The following is a 17,426-nucleotide window of genomic DNA, read 5'->3' as shown; positions in this document are numbered from 1 at the left end:
TTGCTTTTATTTATGGTGGCAGACCGTTGCATGCCCAAGCTAATTTGTGCAGCAGTACAATGCTGCCAGCAGTGACAGTAACCCCTAAAGTAGAATATTTCTACCACTTCCCCGGAAATCTGTAGAATTTCAAGGGCTGCGTTCGACCTTTCATGTTTTCGAGGCTGTTGTGGCAATCATCAACACAATAGTATCGCGTGCCACCTTTCCTGGCTGATGAGGTCGCCCTCGCCATCGCAAAAACAACGCGCACGAGCCAGCGCGAGCGCTCCCGCCGAACAGAACACGGGCGCGCGCTAGCGCAGCGACGACCTTCGAAACTTCCATCGGTCCGCTAGGGGAGCATTCGGCGCTGGTGCAGCGCGGGCAAACTTGCACAACAGCCAAACAACTCGCAACGCAACGCACCGTTCCTGTGCGGTGCTCGTTGCCTCGCCGCGGGAAAGGCGTTCGCCGCTCGGGGTTTGCGCGAGCTGCTTGCGCGGCCACTTGTCTTGCAAACGGACGACAACGCCTGCAGCATCGCAGTGGTGGTTCTCGCACCGGTCAGCGGGGCTGGACGAAGGCGGGAGCGAACGATGACTCACAGGAGCTAGTAATTGCTGCCGTCGCGCCGCGGGAAAGATTACTGCCAAGTCCGGGACCAATGAACAATTCCGGGGAAAGGAGGGCTGTCAGTTAATTGCGCATTACTCAGTGGCGTAGCAACGGCGGGAAGGGGGTGGGGAGGGAGGCGTGGGCCCTGGGTGGAAGGGGCCAGTGGGGAGGGGGGGGGGCGCTGTCATATACGTCTGAAGACACCTGGAAATTGTCGATATCCTCGCCTTCCTCGACTACACCCGGAGAAGAGGGGGGGGGGGGGGACAGAAGACCTATGGGCGCCGGGTGCCAGATGACCTAGCTACGCCACTGGCATTACTATTTACTGTGGTAGAAAAATGATATTTCAAGTGAATATGCACCTTTTCTGACGGGAGAGGAGTGATCAAAGGAATTTTTCATTGCTTGTGTGGAGAAATTTTGCAAAGTGTATACCCGAATAATTTAACCACCTCATTGCAAAGATACACCTCGTTGCAAACAGGAGTATTAGAACGTAAATAGCGTTACAAGACAACCTAATAAGAGTCTCATTACGCATCATCTCCGTTCAGGCCACCCACGCGTCGTCGGCTTGTTTTCTTCTTCTATACAAGACATCTAGCAGGACAGCCCAGCAGCAGTGTATAGAGCGCGTTCTGCGGTCGCGTTATCTCTGTGGGATTGTCCAGAAGCTGCCAAATATCACCGATGGCGATGGGCCCTGGGCGACGCATCTGCTTGCACTGCCGCCTTTCGTTCAGATAGCCGCTTAGTCGTGCCACATGATGGAGCTTCAACGCGTACGTATCTTTATAAATTAAAAAGACGCCGTTCTCACAGTTTCAAACTGATCTTGCGAGAAGTCGTTTATCTCGAATAAAATACAAAGGAAGTGATCAAAAATGTAGAAGGTCGCAAGAAAAGTGTGGTGCCAACCATTGTAATATCAGATAAACACCATCTTTAAAACAAATCATCCTTTGAAACAAGAATGCCGATTCCTTTCGAGAGCGACGCAAAAGCTCGGTGAGCATGAACGACGAACATAGGAACTTCACGGTCTCAAATGGTGACCGAAGAGGCGACGACACACATCCGCCGACAGAAAATTGCGATGCGATGCGATAACTTTATTTGGAATCCGGCGATTGAGAGGCCCGGGCCTGGGGCCGCCTAGATGGCCACTGGGAGCTGCTGCTCCTGTGTGGCTTCCTTGGCTGGAATCCGGCGATTGAGAGGCCCGGGCCTGGGGCCGCCTAGATGGCCACTGGGAGCTGCTGCTCCTGTGTGGCTTCCTTGGCTCGCTGGACGGCCCAAAGTTGGTCTTGGAGTTCTGAGCTGAGCAGCACGGCCGACCACCGCGCCCGTAGATTTTCTGGGGAGACTGCCATTTTATTTTGATATATTTCACATCCCCACAACATGTGTTGAAGGGTGGCTCTAACAGACTTGCATAGCGATTTTTTTTCTTCATCATGTGTTTCGATTTTTCGTACAAGTAATGCCCCTCTCTGAATAACCCAGCTCAAGGACTTTAATTATGTGATTTGCAATAGGCGACTTTTAGAAATTCCGGGAAACTTAAAAAAAATGTTCACCTCGTGTTGGCGATGGCGAAACAGCGCGAGCCTATGCCTGTGTTGACTATTACGTCATCGGTGTTCTTCGAATGCGATCTGGTGCACACCACGTATGTGCCCTGTGGACGCGTATTGCCGATGACATCATGGCGCGAGCCTTATTTCCGTCGCCCCTGCCTTGTCTAGGTGACGTCACGGCGAAAACTCGCCCATCGCGCACTCCACTCACTCAGCGCCCTGCGCCTACTACTCTAAACTCGCGTTCTCATCTCCCAACATACCTTTTTTTGCCATCTGAGCTTATAAAGCGAGATACACCTATCATTGAAAAGTGAATGAAGTGGACAAATAAAACTATCGTCCCCAAATATGTCAGTGTGGCTTCTGTGGCGTTGAATGAACAAGAAGCTTGGTTTTTCGATGCCAGATGAGAGCTGTGCCCATGATCGAGTGCTACATTGTTTCTGTACATATAGCGACAGGGTGTCAGACTATAGGTCAGTTGAAATTATGCGCGGTGGGCCCCGTCCTTCTATATTGCTGTCCAAGTCTGATACTAGAAAAAAAGGAAGAAAAGTGTAATTGTGGCTCACGGGACGTTGCTGAAAAAGGAACTTTTACTTTTGGATGACACATGGGCGCATTGCACACGATCAAGCGTCACATGGTGCATGTGTGCTTGACGGCTGGATTGCCAAACGAGGGAGTCGAAAGTGCGCTGTATGTGTGTCCCGCCTTCCTATTGTATCGTACAAGCGTGATTTGCGAAGAAAAAGAAGAATGTGTGAATGTTGCATGGGCAACGTTGATGAAAACAGAACTTGTATTTTTGTATGCTACATGGGAGTCAGTACGCATGATCGAGAATCACGTTGTGCATGTGTTTCCATTGGATGACAGCTTCCAAACAAACTAGTCAAATCTACGCGCTGCGCATGTCCCGTCCTTTTATTGAATTGTCGACATCTGATATGGGGTAAAAAAGCAGAAAAATTTGTCAATATATTTTTCGTGACGTTCCCTTCTTTCGGATCTCAAAAGCACGTTCCATATGCAAGGTGTCTGATTTAAAGTTCTATGAACAAAGGAGTGTGGCTGAAACCAACTCAGTGGTGTTGAGAATCGCACGGGCTTGTTCGCGGTATTTTTTCGTTTTCCAAAATCAATTAGTGCCTAACCTTTTAGATATTGGTGTCACCAAGAAAGTGCCAATAAGAAAGTTGTAGATCACATTTAAAAATGGCCGACTGAAGTGTTTGTAGCATTGCCATTTGTCACATTGTCGCACACATTGCCACACAAACACACACACACACACACACACACACACACACACACACACACGCACACACGCACACACACGCACACACACACAAACACACACACAAACACAAACACAAACACAAACACACACACACACACACACACACACACACACACACACACACACACACACACACACACACACACACACACACACACACACACACAGCTTAGTCACAACGAGCACACATCCAAAAAACGCCAACACGAACACGATTGTTTATTCCATACATTTCATTAGACTGAATTCCCATCAGCCAATTGGCTTGCATCGTCGTCATTGACCACTTCGGATTCTCCGAGTTCTCGGCCAGCTCGTTTTCTCGTTTTCTTCTTCCTCCAGGGAGGGGGGGCCACGTGGCCGGAAGAATCGCACCGGGAAGTGTGACTCACGGTGGCGTCTGAGCAGCGGGAAGGATCCGCTCGAAGTCGCCCAGGTCAGCTTCTGAATAGGCGCTGGCACTGCGCGTGAGAGCAGAAAGGCAGCCTTTAGAACATCACGAGTACGGTGCATTTGCGTCTGACGCGCCAGCCGTGTGAGGCCACTAACTGCGTGCGGCGTTCGTCCGTGGCATCCGCGCTGCGTCTAGTCAAAATTTCACGGGAGAGCACTCATTTACGGCACATTCGACTGCTCCTTCCCGGATACCAATGTGAAGCTTCAAAGGTCGTTAAAACTTGGTTGCGAATAATTACTGGGATGATGAGCCCGCTCTTGTTGTGTTATAACAAAGCAGGATTAATACTGTTAAGGTCGGCCAGCATATAGTTTTTGTTTCACACTACCATCAGATGCTCTGACAGCGCTCTCGAAAGACCAGCCGGGCGACGCGTCATTAGATCCCCAACACACGACCGCATCGAGAATCGCAATAACCTAGTCGCGAGGAAGCATTAAAGTCACTGATGACGAGCGTCTTTCCTCAGTGTTTTTGATACACTCAGCTGTCTTTACCAAAAGTGTGTAATACTGTTATGTGCAAAAATGTGTCTTTGATAAAATCTAAATAATATGTAAGCTGATTCATCGAACGAACTATTCCACTTCTCAGTGGTAATTTTCGACAACCGGTCCGCTTATAGTGCCCTGCATTTGGGTTTTCGACCTGGATTCTCCTGACCGGCGTGACAAAAGTGTCTGGCCTTATTTGATGATCCTTGCACTCAGAGTAGATGGAAAGTTTTCCTTACCAGAAGGGTGCTGCAAAGAATGTGCGAGCGGCCTTTCAGATCTCGGAGACCGGGTCATCGACTGCTAGTGAAGCGGCAGCTTTTGACCGCTGGCACGCCTTCGACCACTGCAGCCGGCACGGGAGAATCGTGACAACCACAAGGCTTCTTTTGTCGGGCTGGAGATGTTACACGCCAAAACGGTGTACGGTTTATCGACATGCACCAATGAATGTTCTTTTCTGCTCTCTCGTTTGTTTCCGCTCGTACAATATATATTTATCGATGCGTGCGAAAATAAAATCTATAATTGAAAGTTAGCGCTGGCTTTGTGTATCTCTTTCTTTCTACGTCCTCGTTCAGTTGCGCTTACACACTCTATCATAGATTCAAGCCGACTAGCCCGCCAACGTGTTTTAACCACATTGTTGCATTGGCGAAATTTTGACTAACTTTTGACAAAAGCATTTCATTGCTAATGTGTGCAGTCACTTCGCATCAACTTATGATATCATCCTTATGGAATTTTTAAACATGACAAAAAAAAATTGGAGGACGCTTAAGCTTCGCCTTCAAGAGTGGAGCGCGACAGCGTTCCCGTCGACCCGCCAAGGGGTGTAAGACAATGGGCTACGGCGCAGCGACTACGCGCCCCGCATCGGACGCGGTGAGCGTCGAGCAACGCAGCGTTCGGCGCGGCAACGAAATGTGCGCCTGAGCAAGCGACGCACGCCTGAGCCTTAGAAACAGCTCGTTTCTAAGGCAACACCGCATTCACTAGAGGCGCTTTTGTACCGCTTTGAAGCATCGAACTCGTGGCTGGGTGGCATGGTGAATGGGAAAGTGTGCCAGTCACGTACGCCAACATTCAGTGGACGACTACTCCAAGTAAATACCTAGGCGTACCACTACAACACTACAAGGATACAAAAGAATACTGGAAAGAACAGACAGACAAGGCTCGAGAGAAAACACAAAAATGGGGAGGACGAGACCTATCAATTTTTTCCCGTGCCACAGTGTGCAACATTTTTATTATTGCTCGAGTATGGTATGTTTTGCAAGCGTTACACATGTCGCGCATGAGTATTCAACGACTGCACAGAGTGTTGGCTGTTTTTGTATGGAACTCATCATGGGAAAGGGTGAGCCGCACAAATTTGTTCCTTTCAGTGCGATCGCGAGGACTGCGTTTGATTCATTTGTTCGTGAGACAAATTGTCTCTAGGTTCGTATATTATCGCAATCAAAGAAATCCTTTTTTAAGAAGTGTTATGCAAGTGAGATTGGCGAACGCATTGCCAGATGTCATTATGTCATCATGCGCCCATATGCAACGCAATGTCCGCGGATACATGCATGAAATTGTAGCGGCTGTCCAGTTTCTGAAAGTAAGATTTTCAATGGAATATCTCAGCGAGGTCAAGAGAAAACGCCTCTACAAAGACCTAATTGATGTGATGATGCCTGTTCCCTTGTATCGAAGGATGTACAATCCTGGGCCAGGCATCAATGTGTTAAAAAGGGTTAAAAGTATGACTATCCGATCGTCAGTCAAAACTTTCTTTTGCATTCTCCATAGTGGCACACTTTCTACAATACCGTGGCTAAAGGAAAAAAGGGTTGTTGGTACCATGGTCGGTTGACTCTGTAATATGCAAAAGGCCTGAAACAATCGAGCACATGTTTCTCGATTGCTGGGATGCCGTATTCTTATGGGACATCTTGCAAAGAACCCTGAAAAAGGAACTGCCGCTTACACCCTACGGCATTCGATTTCTTCCCGTCGAAAGCGAAGGTGTGCCGTACGATATGCTAATGATTCTAGTAATGCACAGTGTTTGGAAAACCAGAATCTCAGTGCGTAATGCGGACGTCAACGCGAGGTCAGCCCGGGACAACTTCAACGAAAGCATCGCATATTTACGAGATGTGTACAAACAGAAGGAAGAAAAGCCAGATTGGTGTGTTTATCTGGACGAACTCCTGACCGTAAAGCGTTTTTTTACCCACTTATGCTAGCCAGACACAAGCTAGCATTTTAATGTGATGTTATGATGGTGTTTTTCACTGTATTGTGCCAAGTTGGCAATAAAGAAAAAAAAATCTCGTGGCTGGGTGGTAGCGTTTCCGTCTCACACTCCGGAGACCCTGGTTCGATTCCCACCCAGCCCATCTTGCAAGTTGTTTTTTATTCATGAAGTGCCTGCTGGGGTTTATCGCTCACGGCCAATGCCGCCGACACCGACACCGGCGCCGACGACACCGGCTTTTCTACGACACGAGCTCCTTAACGCTGTCGCGTTAAAACTAACTAACATTTCGTTTACGAAGTGATGCAGTTATCAAACCCCGGCCCTCAGTCCCCAGCAGCTGCAAAGCAACTGACCACGGCGGCGGTCAGACCTGCGACGCAGCAGAGGGTGCTAAGAATCACTGGCTCCGGACAGGCCGCCATTGGAATATGAACCTGGCAACGTTTAACGCTAGAACGTTATCTAGTGAGGCGAGTCTAGCAGTGCTATTGGAGGAATTAGAGGACAGTAAATGGGATATAATAGGGCTCAGTGAAGTTAGGAGGCCAAAAGAAGCATATACAGTGCTAAAAAGCGGGCACATCCTGTGCTACCGGGGCTTAGCGGAGAGAAGAGAACTAGGAGTCGGATCTCCTGATTAATAAGAATATAGCTGGTAACATACAGGAATTCTATAGCATTAATGAGAGGGTGGCAGGTCTTGCTGTGAAACTTAATAAGAGGTACAAAATGAAGATTGTACAGGTCTACGCCCCTCCGTCCAGTCATGACGACCAGGAAGTCGAAAGCTTCTATGAAGACGTGGAATCGGCGATGGGTAGAGTGAAAACTAAACACACTATACTAATGGGCGACTTTAATTCCAAGGTAGGCAAGAAGCAGGCTGGAGACAAGGCAGTGGGGGAATATGGCATAGGCACCAGGAATAGCAGGGGAGAGTTATTAGTAGAGTTTGCGGAACAGAATAATATGAGGATAATGAATACTTTCTTCCGCAAGCGGGCTAGCCGAAAGTGGCCGTGGAGGAGCCCGAACGGCGAGACTAGAAATGAAATAGACTTCATACTCTGCGCTGACCCAGGCATCATACAAGATGTGGACGTGCTCAGCAAGGTGCGCTGCAGTGATCACATGATGGTAAGAACTCGAATTAGCCTAGACCTGAGGAGGGAACGGAAGAAGCTGGTACATAAGAAGCCGAATAATGAGTTAGCGGTAAGAGGGAAAGTAGAGGAATTCCAGATCAAGCTACAGAACAAGTATTCGGCTTTAACTCAGAAAGAGGACCTTAGTGTTGAAGCAATGAACGACAATCTTGTGGGCATCATTAAGGAGTGTGCAATAGAAGTCGGTGGTAACTCCGTTAGACAGGATACCAGTAAGCTATCGCAGGAGACGAAAGATCTGGTTAAGAAACACCAATGTATTAAAGCCTCTAATCCTACAGCTAGAATAGAACAGGCAGAACTTTCGAAGTTAATTAAGAAGCGTAATATAGCTGACATAAGAAAGTATAGTATGGATAGAATTGAGCATGCTCTCAGGAAACGGAGAATGCCTAAAAGCAGTGAAGAAACTAGGAATTGGCAAGAATCAGATGTATGCGTTAAGAGACAAAGCCGGCAATATCATTACTAATATGGATGAGATAGTTCAAGTGGCTGAGGAGTTCTATAGAGATTTATACAGTACCAGTGGCACCCACGATGATAATGGAATAGAAAATAGTCTAGAGGAATTCGAAATCCCAAAGGTAACGCCGGAAGAAGTAAAAAAAGCCTTGAGAGATATGCAAAGGGGCAAGGCAGCTGGGTAGGATCAGGTAACAGCAGATTTGTTGAAGGATGGTGGACAGATTGTTCTAGAGAAACCGGCCACCCTGTATACGCAATGCCTCATGACCTCGAGCGTACCGGAATCTTGGAAGAACGCTAACATAATCCTAATCCATAAGAAAGGGGACGCCAAAGACTTGAAAAATTATAGACCGATCAGCTTACTTACACTCTCACGTGGTTTCCCGCTCACACGGGATCCATCATGGGAGGACCCACAAACCTCAACGAGCTGGCCCACTCCAAGGCGTGAGGTCTCGCTTTCCGCGACCATGGAGAACTGCAACGCCGGCCCGCAGTGGTGGAGAACAGAGATCAACCGACCACATAGAACGAAATTGCGTAGCACTTTTATGTCGGCAGGAGAGACTTTCCCCTTCCACACAAGAAGTTAAATAGAGCGCAGGCATCGACCCTCAGATGCTCGACCCTCAAACAGGCTCATATCCCAGCCCGGCTTTGTTCCACAAAATTTATCCCGACACCTATGCCACTAGTTCTTGCAGGCACTGCAATGGCATCGCTAGCCTAGACCATATGCTCTGGCGTTGCCCCTCGTTACGAGGCACAGAACAAATCAATGAGGACAAGTGGCTCTCCGCTATCAAGAGCCCCGATGCCGGGCGCAACTATGGATTGTCCAGAGCGCCCACGATGCGGCGGTCGCGCATCCCTGACTGTCCCAACGTGGGAACGGCCCGCAGCGCGCTGAGTCGCGTACCTCAGGACCTTCATTAAAGTTTTGCATCCATCCACCCAAGTTAAAGGGACACTAAAGTGAAAAGTGATTTCTTCCGCATCAGTAAATCACCGTTCTACAACACCAAAAACACCACTCTTACAACGATAAGACGTTTGGTAAGCCAGAAAAAGCGCAAGAACGAAATACGGGTGGCGACGCCTGCTTGAGTTCCCGCACGTGGGGGCTGTGACGTCTTGGATTTTGATGGCATCTTCTAGGGCCTACTAATTATATATAGCTGTACAGATTGATTACATTGTGTTCTAAAGGAACCAAATATTAAACATGCCAAGTTTCGGCAACCTTTATTCAGCCAACGCGGCCCAAATGCGAAAACAAACTTTGGAATCCCTGACGTCGCGCTGACGTACCGGCGCTGGCGTTTCGGCGCGAAATTCAAATACTGATACTTGGACCTTGATTTTCTCATCTAATATTCAAACTATTTTCTTGAAATGACTGCCTGCAGGTTTCTCATACAATGCTTTATTGGTCTAAACTGATTTATTGTTTCCCTTTAGTGTCCCTTTAAGATACAGAAGCTCCTTTCGGGTTGTCTAATTTTTACGATCCGACGTCTATAGCCTCTTTTAACGACGCCTCAAACAACGGCATATGCCCTTGGGTGCGCGTTGTTTTGATAATTCTGTTCGAATGATATCAAGTGCAATATTATTTCCCCACCTTGGGTTGCCTTTATCAAACAGCGCTCCTACAGCATATGTACGAACTATTACGATCAATCCTTGCCATCGCGTGGGGGTTTTCATTCAGGCAAGGACACGCAGTGGACTTCAGACCCACTTTTGACCGCAGTTCGACTAGCTGCCTAATCTCTTACATTTGACATTTTTCTCTTACATCTCTTATAGGCCCCTTCACAGCCGTGCTACATGCACCATTTGCAGTTAATTCCTACATTTCATAAAGGACTCATTGAAAACTCAGTAGCCCATATCTGGCCCATAAGAACGCCATCGTGCTTATGAATACACCAGGGCAGCAAACGGTCGACTCGTCCCTCGCTGCCTGACCTCGGCTTCCCGGAAGGCGCGACGAGCCGGAGTACGTCGTCGACCAGCGCCTGCTTGAGCAGGGCGTCGGCGCGCGTGCTCGAGGTCAGCGACGGCGAGGCGTTCACCTCCAGGAGCCAGGGACGCAAGTCCTCGTCCAGGAGAACGTCGTAGCTGCGCAGGTTCATCACGTTGGCGTGCTAACCTTGTCGTCATAACACGATACATGCCAAACTGCTTTGAATGGGAAGTTGTGGTCGGGGGCTCTGCCTAAGAATCTCGCCTTACGTACATGCACAGAACTCAGATATCGGCGCTCTGGTTCCGCATAACGCGGTCGACGTTTCATTACAGAATGGATGTTTTGTTGCGCCTTCGGTTAGAGAGAAACTAAACATCTTTGCTAAAGCAGCACTCTCGTTAAAGTTCCGGTGATGCAGCTGCCGCTGTTGAGCGAAGTGAATAGGTTCTGTTCAGTGCAGAGAAACGGTTCACGTTCATTTTTGCGTTCGCGTATATTTTCACGGTACTTTCAACAGCTCACCTGCAAATTAATACGTTAACAGTATACGTTCGATTTTTTGTCATTATACAGAAAAGTTCTGCTTGGTTTCTTTACGTAAAAGGATGAAAATGTTCGACAATTTGCGCCGTCACCCCCTGTGCGCCATTATTTTATTTTCTCGATGCATCACTACATAGAAGTTCAATTTTATGACGATGACACTGTCTCCCACGCATCTTCTGTTGTCACTGCACGAAATTCTAATCGTGCTGCGGCGATCTTTACAGTTAGTCTATACAACATGCAGCGCTCGTGGAAACAAAAAACGTTCGCAGGCCCTTTCATCTCCACATAGAATCGTCGCGACACGGTTACCGATCCGTCACACGTGTGGCATTGACCAGCGCTCGCAGGGTCCTAACTTATGAAGTATTAAATTCGAAGGCATATAGACCCGCTATAGCGCCGTTGACGTAACCTCGCGATCGCCACAGCTGATATGTTTCCACGTTCCGGGAAAATAGACCTACTCTTGTATTTTGTATTGGCTTCTTAAGTAGGAAATTTCAGTTGGAATGTGTCTCCCTGTCAGCTTGCGCCGTCTACCCGGAGGAAGCGCTACATATTTGGCGCTCGAGCCTTGCGGAAGATAGACGCATTGTACGAGACCAAAACATTTTGCCCATCACATTCTCGGAGGATTAGATGCGCTTTCACCAGCCTATATAGCTTGCAGAATCGGTGCACAAGAATGCTTACCCGTAACACTCGAAACAGTGCCAGTCAGACAACATGGAAGGCTGCAGGTAAAAAGAAAGCGCAGCCGTCACCAACGACAGTGCAGCAAATTGAATAATTTACGTTGCATGTGAGTCAAGTGAACGACAGTGAATGTTTCCTTGTATCGAATAGTGGTGCCCAGCCGACTTGACACTAGGTGGGCATACAGTGACCGCTATGCATTTATTCTGTGCATTTTCGCGCAGCAAGGCTCGCTAAATCGGCTCCGGGGTTGGTTCGATTACACACTGGTTCGTCGCGCGATGGACACTCCAAGAAAGAGGCACATCATGGTGCAGCGAATATAAGACACCTGCCGGAACCGTAGAGCCTGTTGAAAGAAAAGCATTTCGGTCGATCTGATATGATAGACACCGTGGTGATTTTGTCACAGGGGGCTTCTAAACCCATTAGAAAAGGCGCCTAAAACCACAAAGAAACTTTCAGAAGTTCCTCACGGGGTTTGTAGTACACACATATTAAATTTGGGGGCTTAACGCCCCGAAACAGTGCAGTGGAGAGACTAATCTTGACCGCTTGGAATTTTGTAACGTTAACCTAAATTAGTAAGTGCACGAGCGTTTTTTTGCACTTCATCCCCACCGAAAGGCGAACGCGCGACGTCGTGCTCGGTGGCACAACGCCGTGTATCCACCGCAGCGGGTGCGTCACTCGCTGTGTGCATGCAGGTCCCCCTTGCGGTACACGTCTGTTTAACAAAGGGCCGCGACAACAACATCGTGGTAACCAAAAGAATAACGTTATGATTATGTACTACGCACGTGAAGAAGTTTGGTAAATGACATTAGTGCAACCTTGATTTTTCACCGCGAAATGTGCACAGACAGTCAACCCGTGGCAATCAAACTTTCATTCGAGTGCGTACACATAAGATGGACCAGAAAGAAAGAGAAGGTAGATGAACTCTGTTCATTTTGTTGCGACCGTGTGCGCTTGTAGCAAACTCACGGGAACATCGTGCCTGCGGTAAGAAACAGGTTATCTTGAATGGGCTCAGCTTGAACGTTAGCATGGAGAGGTATTTGGCCAGTTGTCAGCGCAGCGCCTGTCCTAACCCCTGCTTGTAACGCTTAGAGCACTTGAAGCGTTTTAACGCGGTTACCAGGTAAGGCAACAACCTAAACCAGGAGCTCACCGCGACAGCTGTGAGCGAGTGCGCCACCAGCTGCCTGAGGTCTTGGCGCAGTCGAGCAGCGGACGCGGATCCCCGTGTCCCCCGCACGAACGTCTCCAGGCTGGAGAGGCTCCACTTGCCACCGTGGGACTGGTTGTAGCGGCCCTGCCAAACAAATGAGTGTACCCGCGACACTGTTCGACATCGGCCCGAGCATACAGTTGATCAGTTTACAGAATTACTGTAACGAGGGCACTGGCGATGAAAAAAATGATGTGGTTTTGCGTGTCAAAACCTCCATCTGATAATAAGGCACGCCGACTATAAAAACTCCGGAATAATTTGGACCGCCAAGGGTTCTTTAACGTGCACCTAAATCTAAGTACCGCGGGTGTTTTAGCATTTCGCCTCCATCGATAGGCGGCCGCCGCGGTTGTGAGTTGATCCCGCGACCCCGTGCCTAAAAGCCCAACTCACTAACCGCTAAGTAACCACGGCGGGCGCACTGTGATTCCGGGTGTCTCTTGAAGTAATGCCGCCGATCGATCGAGTTGTTCTAGTAGCCATGAAGGGAGAGTATGCAAAGTTTCTCACTATATAGCGTAAAAAGAAGGCGTTATAGCTAGCCCAAAATAGATTGCTGTCTCATGACGACCTTCTTGTCTATGCTCTGCTGTTCTCGTTTGCCTTACTGCCTTATGATTCGCGATTGCACAACTGTGACTTCTAACCTGACTGGTTGGCGATTAACCCGCGAATGCGAAGAGCGACACTCGTTTGGATTCGTTGGCTGAAATGCTTTTTAATGCTAAATCGAACCATCAAGCAGCCTCGTCTTCAACATGTATAGAAAGACGGCAGGGTTCCTTTGTATTAATTGGCACATGCAAGACCGTTATATTATTTCTTTATGGGTTACAGGCTACGCGCAGTAAATGTCGATAAAAGCGATCGAACGCCGTGACGACTTCGACGTTCGACCTGGGGCGCATGGCGTAGCGCTCAGGGCACGGGCCAGACCAAGCCATAACGTACCCCGTGTCTCTGGACGGAGACGTTCGTGAGGTGCACGAACGGGTTGTCGAGCCCCTTAGTTCGGTAGTGCAGCTGGCAGAAGCGGCAGAAACCCTTCCGGTACCTGCGCGGACGTGCACGTGTCCGTGCCGACAACACGCATGAGGCCCTCGAGCAGAGACAGCGCAAAAGAACATCACGCGAGGGAAGGACGGGCAACGCGATGTTCCTGCACGCCCAGCCATTTAGGCGCTGCTGCTGGTCGAGGCGTGAGCCCAACCAGCACAAACGCGTGTGCCTTTGCCACACATAAGGCGTTTGCCTCACGTGCCGGCGCGTAAATCAGGAGTTGGCTCGCTGGAAATCAGTGTTCTCCTCCTGATATGAGCGCTGAATAAAATGAATGATGTTCCCTTCAAGAAGCACTTATATATATATATATATATATATATATATATATATATATATATATATATATATATATATATATACATATACACACACACACACACACACACACACACACACACACACACACGCGCACTGTTTCTTCAGACGGTTCCTTCAGAGACATGCCATCAGTGCTGGGGACCACGGGGTGACGGGCGATATTTCGTTATTAGTCGCTGATTAACACGGATAACTTAACTTTAAACTGCTAAACTACTTGTAAAGCTTAAACATATACTAGGAAATGGGCCAATTTTTCGTTGGATTAGCAATGCCCGCCGCCAGTTTGTTCAGTTAGGCTCCCATACCTCTGAAACTGTGCCAGTACTTTCTGGTGTACCCCAGGGTTCCGTATATAACCCCTATCCTGTTCAGTTTGTTCATAAAGGGCATAACTAATCAAGTTGAATCCAAGATTACGGTATTTGCAGATGACTGCGTCCTGTATAGAGAAGTACTAAACCGACAAGATCAAATTAGTCATAATAAGGATTTTTCTTTGATAGGCCACTGGTGTGAAAACTGGCAAATGACCATCAACTTTGATAAAACAGTTTCAATGTCACTAACAAAAAAGAAATGCAAGCTTACCTTTACATGCGGCTGTGATAATACTATATTTAACACTGTCACTAAGTATGTAGTTGGGCGTTATCATATCATCAGACTTAGGATGGTCGGCTCATGTAGAGCACGTAACAAGCAAAGCGATACGAAAGCTCGTGTTCTTAAACCGGGCCCTGCGATACTGTACGAAGGAAGTTAAGCTCTTGGCCTACGTGACAATCGTACGTTCTGTCTTAGGATATGCGAACGCGGCGTGGTTTCCCTTTGCCCAAAACCAAATAACTACTCTTGAGGCTGTCCAGCGAAAAGCCGCGCGTTTTATCTGTAACAGATACAGGCGCACCGACTTGCCTACTCAGATGCTATCCGAGATCGGCCTTCATACGCTAAAGATTTTTGTATCTCATGCTGCATAATAAGGTTCATGTGGATTCTAGCACTTATATTTCCTATAACGCATCCAGAGAATTCGTTGGCGGGCTAGTTGGTGCGAATCCACAATTACTTTGTTTGGCGCAAAACAACGGACACAAGAGAGACGCCAGGACAAGGCGCTTGTCCTGTCGCCTTTCTTGTGTCCGTTGTTTTGCGCTAAACAAAGTAACATCCAGAGAAACCCGTCATAAGCATCACCTTACACTCAAAGAATATTCTTGCGCTAACCGTACATTTAGTTTTTCGTTCTTCCCACGAGCTGTGCGCGACTCGAATGCTTTAGCCCAGATGGTAGCCGCACAGCCCACTGTTAACAAATTTGTTGAACTTGCTGGCCAAACAGTACTGTCAGCAACGACTAAGTGATGTTATCATCATCGTGTTTATCATTGTTTTAATTACCAAGTGTTTTTGGAAATCTGTGATGTGAAATTATGGATGATGCTATCTATTGTATATCTCATATGCTTATCCTTCTTCCTTTCTTTCTCTTTTTGCGAAACATCATATGTAATTGAAATAAGTTGATCGTGCGTTATGTTTTTGCCATGTTAATTGTTGTTAGCATAGGTCCGTTATCCTTTACACTTACCAAGTACCCTTCTGTATTCTTATGTAAATGCCTGTATTACAATGTCTACAGGCCCTTCTAACCCACTCCTGTAAAAGTCCCTGTTGGGAATGACAGTATCACAAAATAAATAAAATAAACAAATTAGTTTCAGCGGGCTCATCGTAATTCGGAAATTGAAGCGCTCTTTTCGTACAAACCATATCAACTTTTGGGATGCGATTACCCACGGAACGACGAATTTCGGCCAAGCGAGCGGGAACGAAAGCCTGCAGGGAACGCGACTCCGCACTCTGTACAGAGGCGACGTTCTGCTTACGTCACCCAGCGGGGAAGCGCTGTTTCTCCGTGCTCCTCGCTGTAGCTCGCCAGATCCAAAAGTTGATATGGCTTACACGGAGACCGATTGCGATGAGCCCACTCAAACTAAATGATTAAAAGTTGATTAAGCAATCTTTGTTTATTTGAATCTGATTACCACGTGTAACGCGTCGCCCCGTGGTCGCAACCGCTGACGACGTGTCTCTGAAGGAACCGTCCTTTCATTTAGAAACGGCTATATTTAAATATTACCTAAAGAATTCGTAGAAACACCCACCATAAGACATGACACATCAATGTCACGCTGGCTATCCTTGTCCAATGAGATCGTTTCTACGACAATGTAACCGTTCAACGATGATCTTAAACGACACGCACGTGCACAACGATAAGATGGGCATTAAACCGTGCCAGGAGCGCTTACGAAGACGAGATAAGCATTACCTGTGAGGGTCGAAATTGCAAACTATCGCTCCTTTTCGTGCTTGAAGGCTATCGCGAATCTGCCTTACATCAAAGGAGAAGTATTTGTACTGAGCCTCGACTGTTCTTTTATGTTTGCTTCAATCCAGATATCTGCAGAAATAATAATTCAGCTTATGGTCTGCGCTAACGCGAGGGGGGGCTCCACAAGCCAGAGATCAGATGCATTCCGTGCTTGTTTATGACCACAAACAGAGGTCGTAGCAAGGACGCCATAGCGGAGGACTTCTGCTGTGGCGTCCCTCACAAAAAACGCATGTCTCTGAGATGTTGAGCGCAATTAATAAATTAATCAATATGGGCAAGAGAGTGTGGTACGAAAGGTCGCAAGTCTTACAGGAATGCGTGCACAGGCTGGAAGGAAGTGACAAGCACGTAGAGACGCAGGTCAAACTTCCGGCCTCCGACCAGCAGGGGAGGGTCCACGTAGCGGCATAACACGTGCGACTCCCGGTTCCCTTGGCTCTCCCAGCTGACGGAGGGACGGGGAACATGCATTGCCGTCACGCAGGGGAATCGTTTTTTAAATGTTTTACGAAACTTATAAAAATCGCCAGTGGCAGCTAGCATGTAGCTGTAATCGTTCAGCTGGATTATCCAAATGGGCGGACATTACTAGCACGAAAAATCAAAGCATATTCCCACCAATTAACAAATATGACTAATTATATCTTCTTAAGTAATTACTTGATGGCATATATTGCGAGTTACAAATTGTAGCCGTTGAGCATGCAAGACGTATCCACATAAAATGAATTTCCAGGATGACACCAGTTTCGAGACATCATTTTCCAAAATATGGGATGAAATACATGGCCGTTTCAGTTACTTTTGGGCTGCAATGCGTGAAAGAGTTAACATGATGCTTTTTTTAGCGCAAGAAA

At 47.7% G+C, this 17,426-nt stretch overlaps 1 protein-coding gene across 7 annotated transcripts in view; it reads right to left on the bottom strand.

Moving 5' to 3' along the window:
- Window positions 1–3,685: 3,685 nt before the first annotated feature.
- Window positions 3,686–17,426, bottom strand: part of TTLL1B (Tubulin tyrosine ligase-like 1B) — a 51,770-nt gene continuing 38,029 nt past the window's right edge. For 3 of the 7 annotated variants that reach the window (XM_070537858.1, XM_065440490.1, XM_065440491.1), the window contains 6 exons: window positions 16,880–17,014; window positions 13,737–13,839; window positions 12,723–12,866; window positions 11,546–11,586; window positions 10,303–10,455; window positions 3,686–3,947 (listed from right to left, as the gene is read on the bottom strand). In XM_070537858.1, the coding sequence (XP_070393959.1) occupies window positions 3,875–3,947; window positions 10,303–10,455; window positions 11,546–11,586; window positions 12,723–12,866; window positions 13,737–13,839; window positions 16,880–17,014 (649 nt within the window). In that variant the 3' untranslated portion in view covers window positions 3,686–3,874. The remainder of the gene's footprint in view (window positions 3,948–10,302; window positions 10,456–11,545; window positions 11,587–12,722; window positions 12,867–13,736; window positions 13,840–16,879; window positions 17,015–17,426) is intronic. The other 4 variants (XM_070537860.1, XM_070537862.1, XM_070537859.1 and 1 more) reach the window with 3 other exon arrangements.

This window comes from Dermacentor albipictus, chromosome 4 (assembly GCF_038994185.2).
Source record: "Dermacentor albipictus isolate Rhodes 1998 colony chromosome 4, USDA_Dalb.pri_finalv2, whole genome shotgun sequence".
Lineage (NCBI taxonomy): Eukaryota > Metazoa > Arthropoda > Arachnida > Ixodida > Ixodidae > Dermacentor > Dermacentor albipictus.
Note: the sequence above shows the minus strand (reverse complement) of the source record. Positions and strands in the feature narration are given on the sequence as shown.